The following is a 13,755-nucleotide window of genomic DNA, read 5'->3' on the forward strand; positions in this document are numbered from 1 at the left end:
TGCAATAAAACAGCGCGCATCGTGAAAAGCGGAAAAATCGGTTGCACGTAATAAACCTGGGAAACTCACTTGGCTAGCCACCGTAGTGAATTATCCAACAATAATTACATACTATTTTCGATAATTATATTGACGTGTCAATGCGAAATATAGTGTATCATCCACTAATTTGATCCCACTTCGGAGGTAAGACTAAATCTAGCTTATGACCAACGTTCCCTCTAATTGGTCTATTGTGTGTGCGGATCATCAACGCATCTGAGCAGTGGCGTAACTAGGGTTGGTGTCACCCGTCAGTGACGGGCCGTCACCCGGTGCGGAAAATTTACACCCCACCCCACAAACACACATATTCAATTTTTCATTAAAACTTATATTTGTATAGTATTTATTAATTTTATCACTAATTGGATTTCACAGAGCTATTAGATTTTTTTTAAGTCAAAGATAAACTTGCATATCATTGATAAACAATTGTAAAAAAAATGTGAATTTGTCACATATTTGGTACATAGCTTTCGTTATTATTACATTATTTCGCCGTTTAGATTTTTGACTAAATCATAGTTTCAATATTTTTTATATCTATTTTAAAAAACATCGATTTTATAAAAAATATAAATGTGTATAACTTGAAATCCTTTCCATTTATATCAAATTGAGCTTTTTTCAAGTTTATCTTTGACTTAAAAAAAACTTTTTGATGTTTTCAGATGCATATTTATTAATTAATGCAGTTGAAATTGTAAATTATCAAAAAAAATCTCAAATTGCAAGCTTCGTATTTTTCCGCTAGGTTCTCTGTTGGCATAATGATCCCCCTTAATGGCAGCATTTGAAATATCACATCTACTCCTTTTTGACACGTTTAGGGTGTAAGTTTTCTATAATTAATAAAATAAGTATAATTATACTCTAAAATATGTAACTGTGCAAGCAATCTTACGTTCGCTTGAATTGTTTGTTATATACACTGAACACACCTGTAGTTATGTATTACGAAAATTGATTATCAGTTTTGTATTATAAATATTTTAAGTAAAAAACACTGCTTTTTGGCACGAACACTTTTACCGTTTAAAAAAATATTGTAAGAACTGTGATGTTTTCAGAACAAGGACTACTATGAGATTGTACTGATAATGTTTCTCGCAAGTTGAAACATGTCAAAGACTGAGAAATGTAGAGGACCCGGCACATAGGTTATCATTGATAAACAGTTTCTTTCTGAAACTTAATTTTACAATATTTTTGTGTGAGGACTGTGCGGAGAATGAAAACATGTGTGCGTACACATTTTGGTAGGTGTGCGAGGGTGACATTGCTTATGACTATTTTATAACTATAAGTTGACTGCAATTTAGCTAAGATCAATATTACTTTGTATTTTGTTTCTGTACAAATTTGGTTAGCTTTAAAAATTACAAAGTAATTAAAACCAAACGCCTGCCCAGTCAAACGTTGGCATACCTCAGCTAGCGAGTAAATCAGTTGAACCGTCTCCTTTTAGCTGGCAGATAGTGTGCCGGCTGGAATTTTAAATTCAGATTCCTAATTCATTTACTACACTGCGATCGTCTGGGAATCTTCTTATAACAAGTGCAACATGGCATGTCTAGGCTGAATTAGGAAACATACAACATCAATGTGCAATGCGAATCTAAACATATTCACCTCTCTCATGGCACAACATCGTAGGGTTGATCCTGGCCTCCAATCATCGTTCTCATGCTGATCTATTCTTTGCTATCCTCTTTAATTCATGATAAGAAGCCCTCGCGCACATTGTACCATCGACATAACATGCAACCAACTCGACTCTCTCGGTCACTCAATAGTCCTTCAACTATTGAACGTTGCATCAAAATACATCCAGACTCCAAGTCCATTCATTAGACTCAACATCACTCAACATCAACACTCCATAGACTTTGTGATTGATTTTTTTTCCAGCCATGTCCGATCGTAATAAGATCATAATAATATGGGCCTCCACAGAGTAGAGATTTGTGTTAACTGATTTTGATTTTACGAGAAATGGATGTCAGGCACTTCCTCAACCTATTAGAACCATACTTTGACTTATACACAAATTGAAAAAGAAAAAAAAAACAATATGTGTACTCGCCCTACCCAGGATTCGAACCTGGGACCCACGACGCCGACGTTATAGGCTGACGCTTAAGCCACGCAGCCATCGTCATTTCCATAATGATTAAGTTAGGTTGCCCATGTTTTGACATTCAGCATTTTCGGGCTGTATTTATACATAATATGACGAGCAAACATTCAAAACGTAATTTGTCACACATTTAAAAAAATCAGTTCAAAATCATTTCCGACAGTTCATAATAAAATCTATAGTAGGAATCGACATTTTTTTGTTAAAAAAAATGGTTTTCTTCTTAAAAAAACCATAAAGTTGAAACGTTCAAGTAAAGTATGAACATCGAACACATTTTTTTCACCTATTTCCAAATCTGCATCTCTGTATAATTCAGTCTTTGAATATTTGCTCCTCATATAATATACCTACCTACTATAGGCAGGAATAAAATTCCAAGATGCGAAAAAGCAAACCCCGGTTGAACGAAATTAATATTTATAAAAAACACATTTGTTCATAATTCAACTTTCGTCATGTACATCCCTAACAAGCCTGTAGTAATAGATAGCAAGTAATAAATGCAACTGTAATAGCATTGTGGTGTTTATTTTTCTGAGACATACAATATTGCAATAAATTAATTTTGGTTTTTAAATTTGAAAATAACAAAATAATATAAAATAATATGATTGTAAATGTTACTTTATAATTTATACCCATTGTTAAATCAGATTATAATAAACTAAAATACTTATATTATTTATAAAAAAATGCTTTTTTTTTAATTTTTATACAATGATTATCTGTAAACGGCATCGTTTCTGTAAGAAAAAACTTTTCATACAGTTCAAAAAGAAAAAAATATTTCCAACCTCGGTTTGTCCAGAATAAATAATTTTCTTCAAAGAATTTTATTAAAAAGCTTCAATCGGGAATGCAGAACTTTAAAAGTTAACGGCGTTTTCTTCATCCTGCCCGATGTGCTGAGATTAATCTGTAGCCAACCTAATCGTTAGTCCTAGTGGTCCTCTTTTTGCTATCACTTTAATGGCTTTAGACTGCATCTTTATAGAAGAAGGCTTTTTTCAACATCTTCGGTAATAATGTATATGTAAATAAATAAATAAAATAATCAAACGATTCACTGAACGTTTTGACAAAATATAAACATAATAAAACAACACTGTCTACGCTGGTTTCCAAGTTAAATTAACCGAAACTTTACGTTATTAAATTGCACAAATTTAATAAAAATATTATTGTTTCAACTCGAAGTCACTGTGACATGAAATTTCTCTAGCAGGCCGCATCAGACAAAATGCTGTTTGTGTCGTGCGCAAAAGCAAAAAAGCCGAACATAATATTTGTCAAACCTTACAAATCTTTTCAATTTAATTTTATTACCAGATGATTATGATTATATTTATTTTATTATTTACTGTAATTTGTCATTGTTTCATAGAATACATAGTGTGCTTTTACTTGATTATTTAATTGTTTTGACAAATTCAAAAATGGAATTGGCTTAACGGCCCACATATGCTCAGCGTACGTCAAAATGAAGATTTTATGCTATTTTCAGAGCACAACCCTCGACATTCCTTAAACGTTGTAGATAATCTATTTATATAATTTATTATAATAAACTTATTATAAACATTTGATGACTGCATAAAGTATTTTTATTACATAAAATAGTATTCTTTTAAACCTCTCGCTCTAATGTTTTAGAATATAGTCATATTTCAGTGCGTCCATGTGAAGTGGTGTTAAGATTTTTTATATTTATTAATTTTTAAAAGCATTTATAAACCATCAGTAAAATTTATGTCGACATTATTATAGTGAAATATTTACGATAAAAAATTATATTGATAATCTATGTGATCCCAAATTTGACTAGAATTAGGCATTTTATTATTCAAAAAATAAAGAGAATTACACATTTGAAAATAATTCTAAAGATACTGATTATAATTATAAACCATGTCTTTGAACTTTCAAATGTGATAAACATTCTACGAATAATGTTTGCTTTATAATAATTATTGACCAAAGAATAAGGTAGTATTTTTTTGAAATACGCCTTTTCTATTGGCATTTCCCAGTGGCTAAGCTACATACGGTCGTAGCCATAAATTGACAAACGATAAATGAAGTAAGGAATAAGATCATGGTATCGCGCGTTTTTGAACATGTGCCGTTTTTAAAAAAATATTTTTTTTTCGGTTAGGTACATATTCAAACACGCGCGTTAACATGATCGTAATATGTACGTGATAATACGTCCCAACGTAAATCGAACATCGACAGGAACGGAAGGACTTATGAGGCAGCATTCAGTTACTGACGATGATGATGAGAGAAAATAGCAACATTTATTTTTTACGTCAGATTGTAAACACGATCAGATGATAAACTCGAGGGCCGTTAAGTTCTTGTCTTTATTTTATTTATTTTTATTAGCACTAATGCTTCCCGCTCTTCAGATTACGTTTAATTCCCTGCAAAAATTCACAAATGCTAATCTGTCTACTGTAAAAAATATTATTTTTTTTAAATAACCGTGCCTTTGTTTTTTCGTACAAGGTGTTATATGCTTATGTTTGTTTATTTACACTGCATTTAATAATAAGTGTTAACCCAATATAATTAAACTTCTCTTTTCATAGAGAAACTGGTGGTATAAGACATAATTAGGGATAATATAAATATAAAATTAAATTAGGAGCACTTTTAAATAAACATAATATATAATTATCTATTCTTGCGTGAAAAAGGATTAAAAGATGTAACAGCTTTATCTGAAAAACTATAAGCGCTTAATTCCAAATATTTCAACTCTCTTATTTTTAATCGTTTGACCTAGGTACTTAGATGTTTCGGTCGTGAAATAAATTATTGTCTCTAGAATTCTCGAGAAATAATTGGAGAAGATGAATCTCGAATTTCGAAAAATAAGTTCTCGAGAAACCAACAATGATAATTTTGAGAATTTGAAAAATTGTTACTAAATAACTTACAAAATTTGAAATGGAACAAGAAAACCACTGATAATAATCAGCGAAGTTCAGCGATTACTGGTTCCATTTACGATTACTACGTACCTCTAACTGGGTTTTATTCGGTAAATATAATAAAAATTAAAAATCACTCAAAATTCAGTATGGAAAGGGAAATTTAATGACCGCAGATGTCAATAATATTTAAAGATTTGGGAAACTGTCTGATGAAGAATACCTCACATCCTGCTGATTGGTAGTTTTAGTGTGCCGGAAAAACATCATTACAATCTAAGAGCGTCGTGAAACAAAACAGTTTGAAAACCACTGTAAGTAGACAATACGAAATCAACGGTGAGTAATTCACCATTTCCGCTCCAAAACTGAGCATATAATGGACTCCACAGTGTGGATGATAGTAATAGATATTAATAGACTCTTTATATCGCTTATTACCCATTCAATCAGTCACATGGGTTTCAAACACACGATAGAATATAGCTCGATTTGAATTTTGAAGACGTTATATTTTTTCAAATAAAAAATATGCGTTCGCTCTAATAATAATAAAATATTGTTTCAAATATGTAATTATTATTTATATTTAAACACAATAAACCTAGCCAATTTTATGACGTAGAAAAAATAACAATATAACGCCAAAAGAATACTATTATTTTCTGACACCACAGTGACATCTATTGAGGAGCCAAAACAGTTCGCTCTCTGTTTTAGTTTGCAAAAAAACATTTCTCGGTAATATTATAATACACATTTTTCTAATATTTATGGTTGGAGATAGGTATATTCGGAAATTAATTTGATTATTTTAGGTGTGGTCAGTTAAAAACACATTTGTTTAATTTAATTTGAGTATCCGCGGCCCGGAAAACCATTATAAAGAGTTTTGTTCTATTAAAAATACATTATCTTGAAGCTCCAATTTATAGTACCTACTCTGTAAAGTAAAATGTACGTGAAATATTTTAATTAAAACTCACTTCCACTTTTATATCGTGTGTAAGCAAATGATGATATCCATTGTTATATAAAAAAAAAACACGTGAGCCTGTGAAATATAATCGAACTAGTTGCCGGCTAAAATAATTGCTTCCAAATAACCTTGATTAATACTTATTGCTTCGTATTTTAAACCCAATTATTTAACATTTGAGATATGAGATATTTCGATTTTGTTGGGTGTACCGTTTTAACTACACGTATATATATAAACACTTATAGCTATAATTATATTATATAACATTACCATGTTCGAACCTAATGCCGGGGCCACACTGGCAACATGTCGCGCGACAACTTCGTTAATTTTTACGATAAGTATGATAATTATCGTAAAATTTAACGAGGTTGTCGCGCGACATGTTGCCAGTGTGGACCCGGCATAAGAGCTTCACATAAGCCTCCATATAGTGGAGGTTCTGTTAACCCTTTAAGGGGGAGAGGCATACCAGCAGAGGCATCTAGCGGAAAAATACGAAGCTTGCAATTTGAGACATTTTATTGATAATTCCAACTGTATTAATTAATAAATATGTATCTGAAAACATTATAAAGAAAAATATTTTTTTACTTACAATTGTAAAAAAATGTGAATTTGTCACAGGACCACATCTTATTATTACATTAAACTATTTATGGCCATATTTACTATTAAAATTTAGTTTATTAAGTTTTCTATTTTTTCTCGTACAGATTTTTGACTAATACATAGTTTTAATATTTTTTATATTTATTTTAAAAAACGTCAATCATTATAAAAATATAAATGTGTATAACTTGAAATCCTTTGTATTTATATGAAATCTTATTTAGGTATGGTCCCAATATTTAAGCTCGATTTGATATTAATAAAAAGGATTTCAAGTTATACACATTTATAAATATGTCGCGCAAAACTGTCGTCGTAAAATACACTTACGTTAGAACCGATACGTTTGTAAAGAAAGTCGCAGGTATACAACAATAAGATTTCTGTGGAAGAATAGACATTGAAATAACTACCAAGCCACTTACCTTTTGGCTGAACGTGGAAATGTATCTCTCAGGATGCTCCTCGTACTCCTGGTCGTCGTAACCGCCTCCCTCCTTCCGCTCCAGATGGTGACGTCTCCTCACTTCGCAGGCGTAGACTTTGTTTGGATCTGAAAACAGTTAGGCGTATTTGTAATAATCCTCAAATTTTTGCATAATTTTGACAATGCCTTTGCAAACGAATATTACAATAATATACTTATAAAAATACCTTTGACATTTGTACCATTTACTATTCCATGGATATCGGCTTTGGCGACTCGGGTTTCTAGCTTCGGCACCTCCGACCCTATGATTTTTAACTGTATGATATTAATTACCTTTATCAGATGTATTCATACTGAGATAGTTAATAACATGATAGTATAATAATATAATGTGTCCACGGTGGCCTAGTTAGTAGACGGCTGACATAGAAGACGTGGGTCCGCGAAATGCTCCTTCAGCTGACAAAAAAATTATTTTGTTTTTTCCAATGTGTGTTTAATGCAGACTCAAAAAGTTGGGCTAGCTAACTAATAAGTCTTTTGGTATAACCTCCACGCAGCGGATCCCCATACTCCCGCTTAGAAGTGAACATGGTAGTGTCCTTATTAATTTACTATTGCAATCAGTTTTAACAACATTTCCGCATCTGCTGGTCCTATGTATATTTAAATAATATGCTATTTACTTTATCTACCTGTATAGAAGGCTAATATTAATATTATAGTTCAATACGTAAAAACCAGTAGCGTGCGGTTCATAAACGCTGTAGATGCGGCGCACCCCCATACATAATTTAGAAATTACTTACTATATAATGATAAATATTCTGAATGTTCTATATTAATATTACGTAAATAGTTTCAGAATATCGCACAGTTGCCACTCCACAATACTACAAACCATATTACTGTATTAGCCGCCCACATAGACCCGTTTCTGACGGGACACCGGTGTCGCGCTCGATATAATATAGGAGGCTTTTGCATTCGAATAAAGGGACTTTTGTTTTATGTTTATGAACGCCACAGACCTAATGAGTCAACGCATAATTTTTCGTTATAAATTAGAACATAAAACTGGCTGCGGTAATAAAAACAAGTGCATTGGCGGCTTGAAAATGTAGCGGCCGACGGAAAAGTGTACCGGGTATGCGTTGATTCATTAGCTCTGGGGCATCCATAAACATAATAGAAAGGCCCTTTTATTCGAATAAAAGGCCTCCTATATTACATCGAGCGCGACACCAGTGTCCCGTCTGAAACGGGCCATAGATTCAGTAGACCATAGATAACTCTAATATAACATGTATCAAATAGTATACTATATACTTTATACTATACTATAATGAATTATATTTTTTCTTCAACGGCATTCATATATGCAAAAGTCATCACATGGCACTGGTAAGAATACAATTATAATAATTATGACTACTTATAGGTTTACTGTACATTTTCAAAATGCGGTATAAATAGGTACAATGAAATATAACAATAATTATTGAACATAGGTACATAATCTTGAAAACACTTCTGAGAAAATAATATATTATAACCTCAATTTGGAGCAATTAATTTATATTAATATTTAATTAGGTAATAATTAATATTTTATAAATTTGTCGCAATTAAGTATGGCGTCTTTAGCATAGTGGTTTATATGCATGGGCGCGAAACCCGAGAGATGCAGGTTCGATTCCTACGGGGTTTTTAACTTTTACTTTTGTTTTTTTTTACTTTTTCAAAAAAGATTTTTTCTATTGGTTATAATATGTTATATTCATATTATATAGTCATAAGTTTTCAAAATTATGTATGTTCAATAATTAGAATGTTACATTCTTAAATCTTTTGAATTATTCGTTGAATAAAAAAATAGTTAATTAATAATTATGTTGTCATTGATTCAACTATTATGGCCAAAAATAATAGTAAATATAATTTAGTACAAACAGTGCTAGGAACAGTTATAATACAGATAAATATATAGAACGAAGCTACACTGAATCGAACCAATCGATGCTATTTTACATCCGAAGTTACTTAACCCGTTACAGTTGCATACTTTATTCGGACTCGAATAGAAATAAAAGGAAGTAACAAGTGACTTACTTCCATGCTCGGCAACTTTCCTCAGCATGTCTGGCGGGACGTACTCGTGGGGGAGTTCCTGGAACACCTCCTGCCCGCCCTGGAAGCAAGTTTCTTGAATGATTTATGTTTGCCAGATAAGCGGAATCAATTCGCGTTTACATCCGTCCCAATAAATCTTTATTGAACTCTTTTAAGTGCCGCCGCTGGCTAAATTTTGCGCGAGAACACTTTGCATTCGTCGGAAAATTTACGTTGGCAAATATCCCGCATTCTGGCATTTCCGGTCAGCGGACGAGTGATTGGTATCAGAGCGATAAATTATAGGAAAATTGCATGTGCGATGCCAAATGTAAGCATTTTTTACATCTCAGGTAAAAACAGGTATCGTAAACAAGGGTTACTTTGACCCTAATTTCCAGGTTACCCCATTAGTTCTTATATTATTTACTTAAACACACTATAAAATAATCATTAATTAGTCAATATTTATAATATAAATCATTGAAGGAGTGTTTGTTTAATATCTTACGCCATTTACAAATTGTGTTATTCTTTTTTATTTATGTTCAAAAAAAAATAAGAACTAACGATAAGCCTGCATCGGGTTATTATTTATTTCACTCACAATTTTTATACAGTGTCATTAAGTTTTGGTGGAATAAAGTAATATCATATAAATAAAGCGATGACAAAAACAAGTACCTCTAAGTATCTTGATTTTTGAGTAAACGACTACACTATACTCTGTCCGCCACAATATCTCTACCGCCGTCATAAATTATGTGTCTCTTTGTACTGTACACAGTTTTTCCTTTTCCCTTCTGGTATTTTGAAGAGGTGCCTATTTAATCGTTGCGTGTCTTCCATCCTTGATACATGAACTGCCGAGCAGAATCGGCCCACTTTCACGTGTAAAACGCGAACCAAATTGAGGTGCATTTCGCCTACTGTCACGCTGTCGCGGCGATAAATTTAGTCTATGGTTTCGTCATTTTACAGAATATTTTGAACGATCACCATCTAGTCACTGAAGAATGATACTGATGAAGAGTGCCAACTATAATGTATTAGTAATTTGAATTGTTGGTGACGTTAGGCCGAATAGTTTTTTCGAATTTCAAACAAACAATCCTCGAAAAAGATTTGTTAATACACATAAAACCTGTACGCTCTGTCTTTAAACATAAATGTCGATTAATGTATTACCTTTTTGCCAAAAAAAACCGCCTACGTAGTTATAAGCAACTACAAGAGGCTGTTATTATTTTATTTTTTTCTTTTAAAAATGGCCGCTGCGAGGGATGTGCCACAGCTGCGATATAATTTCAGATATTGCTGCGCGGTATTATTTATGAAAATGCGGTCAGCGACGAGCGTCAACCTCCCATGAAACTGAGAACAGACACTCGCTCCTTTCAGCCATCGCCATTGTTGTCTTTGTAAGAAAGCCCTCTGTGCTTTGAATCGAAGTAGTGTTGACACCCAAAAAAGTTAACTAACGGATCATAATTTTCGCATTTTATTTTCAAAAGACACACACAACAGTCGTGTACCTATTAAAACTACACAATGTTAAGCTTGTCAATTATTACTTGTGTAATTTTTTAATAAGTAATATTATTTTTTCATTGTTTTCTCTGTGATGGAACGATAATAACGATATAAGAAATAACAAACACTTCAAATTGTTTAGTTATATCTTTATTAGTACTTCTTCCACATTCATTATATCGGTTATACCTACCAGTTTTATCTCTACGGATATTTTAAATATAATTATAATTAAACATTTTGTGCTTTATGTAATTTTTTAGTGAAAAAAGAGAATTAAATAAAGAGATTATATAAAGTAAAACACAATAATAATATAATACTCAACTTAATATTCTACAATCTTCAATAACGCTCAAAATCAGTTTCACCTGCCTATCGATTCTTGAATATAGCAGAAACTATAGTAAACCAAAAACAATTTTAAAAAAATATAAAGATAATTTGTAATCTGCGGTGAATTGACAATGGTGGTAAAATGTCCGTGAACCTTTTTAAACTATTTGTCTGTTACTCATTTGGGATCATTATCCACGTGTAGTGTGGGATGAGGGACGCCGGAGAAGGATAGCAGAAAAAGACCTAGTATCATGGAGACGGAGGGGATCAGAGGTCGATTTGGTCAATATCGACATCGAAGACGAAGTCTCTTTTTACACCACCTCGCTTAAATGAGTACCTATTTTATTGTGGATATAATAATGTATTGTTTTAATTTGAGAATCATAATTATTATTATCCTAAAATTTCACGAAATTTTCAATCATATAAAAATAATATTAAACAAACGGTTCTCTTTGCAGATGGTGTAGCAACTGGTTCGCTTAAATATAATATATAAAGTGGAACATCTGCACTGGCTGTAGGTTATCTCAAGATTAAATATTTTCCCCTTTTTCAACACTCAAAAGCTTTATAAAACTTCGAGACAAGTAGTAGAAAATATTAAAAGGCTTCTCTAAAAAAAGCTTAGATTGTATACACCACAATACTCACAGCGTTTTTAAATCAAAGATTTTTACGAGAAAAGAAAAAGAGCAACAGTATAGAAATCGGTTTTATGCATTATTATAATATAATAATATCTAGCTTTCCAGACCTAGTATATTATTTTAGGTTCCCTCTTATATTGAGCGTTTTATATTTTCTTGCATATGGGAGTACTGGAAACAAATATTGACGATTATCAATAATTATCCTTGTGCCATATCCGTGACCGTCAATGATTCTGACAGTATTCTTCTTGTCCTTTGCTTCTCTAAGCTAGGATGTAAGGGCTGATCTTTAAAAGACTAACGACGAATTACTCTGGTGTGCATGAGAACTCTTCCATCCTTTCTGATAATGTCACACATATTATGTGCCTTTGATCTTAGAATTCATCAGCATCAGTTATCTTCTCTCTGTCTTTAAAACTAATCTTCCAATTTATCGTAATGCCAATTTAGAGGGCAATTAATAACTTTATCCAACACTATTGATATAATGCACTTCCGTGAGGTGATTTTGGGTCAACGGTAGTAAATCTATGATAAGCGTACCAAGTTTAATACGCAAAATAATTTTAGAACTTTAAAATGCACTTGCGATTAATCGTTCAAGAATTCTCGATCACAGAATTTTCAAAATTCTCATCTCTCGAAAAATTGTAAATGAGATACTCCTCAATTTAATATAAATAACTCGCTCGATTTGATTTCTGGGTGCAATTTACATTTTGGACAGAAAATCCGATAGCTTCATGGTGAAAAATAGAAGGAAGAGTTTAAATAAAGCTTCCGATTTTCTGGGCGGAAATATGAATGTGAATAGTTTTACTGATTAGACGAAAAAAAATATTAAACGTCAAGGAGAACTATTTTTATCATTTTTCCGTTTGGCACTAATATTATATATTATTTCACCATCCCTGGATTAAATAGTGATGTTGTTTTATAAATTCTTAATAAAGTGTCTATTTACCTACTCTCTAGCATGTTTTATGATGACTTCTATATTTTTCATGGAACACAAAATTAATGGGAATTGGCTTACTCAAGTGGGTGTTTTATAACAGGATACGGATTACGGAGTGTGGAAAAATATGGGATAAACTTACATACGTAGAATATGTTATTTTTAATGTTTGTACGATAACATTATCCATTAAAGTTTGTCACGTAAATGTAATGTTCATTCAATATTGAAGACAGTCGGCGCAGTTTTTGATATACAAGGTTTTTATGTTCTGACCGTTATAAACTACCCCGCTTCAAAACCTTGGTCTATGGCGATGGCTTTTACATTTCAATTTACATATTAATATGTGCTGTAATATTTTTCTTATTACAGTGCGTAATAAGAAAGTAGAAGTGTGTCGATCAGTACAGCTGCCTTCGCAGTTGGTGTTCACGATTCGCGTGTTTTATATCAGCGTCATACGTGTCTAAGTTACTCTGTCACGTTAATAGCTTCTCTGAAGGCATGACATCTCTGTGTGTAGGAGATAGACTGATATTAGCGAGTTTTCGTGATAATTATCAAAGATTATTCATAATACTAATAAGTATTAAAGAAAATTACCACATTACAATGTTTTATATACTTACATAAATCGCGCGCACAATAAATTTGCGTCCATCCATTAGAGCGCGCGTATAAAATAAAATGCGAAAAAAAACAAAAACAAAACAAAAAAAGCGGAGGCGTGGGTGATGAAATAACCGCTAATGTCTTCGGCTGAAATTTTCCCATGAATTTTTCATCGCGAAAACTGTGGTAAGTTATTATGCGGCATGTGTGCGGGGGCCATGCGAAATGGCGCCGACGCAGCGTCACGCCCTCTTCGCGATCGTAATGTATCGCGCCATAAAAACACCGTTAAAATATCACACATTACCATTACGCCCAAGGCTTTATCAAAACATTAACTTAAACCGAGGAAAATAACACAAATTAATTTTCTTTAAAAGTTTTCTACATC

At 32.4% G+C, this 13,755-nt stretch overlaps 1 protein-coding gene across 1 annotated transcript in view; it reads right to left on the minus strand.

Annotated features, from left to right (window-relative positions):
- Positions 1-13,755, minus strand: part of LKRSDH (lysine ketoglutarate reductase/saccharopine dehydrogenase) — a 316,693-nt gene that overhangs the window by 266,652 nt on the left and 36,286 nt on the right. Inside the window, exons 7-8 of the mRNA XM_085960429.1 lie at positions 9,261-9,339; positions 7,144-7,271 (exon numbers count right to left, since the gene is read on the minus strand). Coding sequence (XP_085816555.1) covers positions 7,144-7,271; positions 9,261-9,339 — 207 coding nt within the window. The remainder of the gene's footprint in view (positions 1-7,143; positions 7,272-9,260; positions 9,340-13,755) is intronic.

This window comes from Rhyacophila brunnea, unplaced genomic scaffold, assembly GCF_057557595.1.
Source record: "Rhyacophila brunnea isolate RB1 unplaced genomic scaffold, BYU_Rbru_1.0 scaffold_11, whole genome shotgun sequence".
Classification (NCBI taxonomy): domain Eukaryota; kingdom Metazoa; phylum Arthropoda; class Insecta; order Trichoptera; family Rhyacophilidae; genus Rhyacophila; species Rhyacophila brunnea.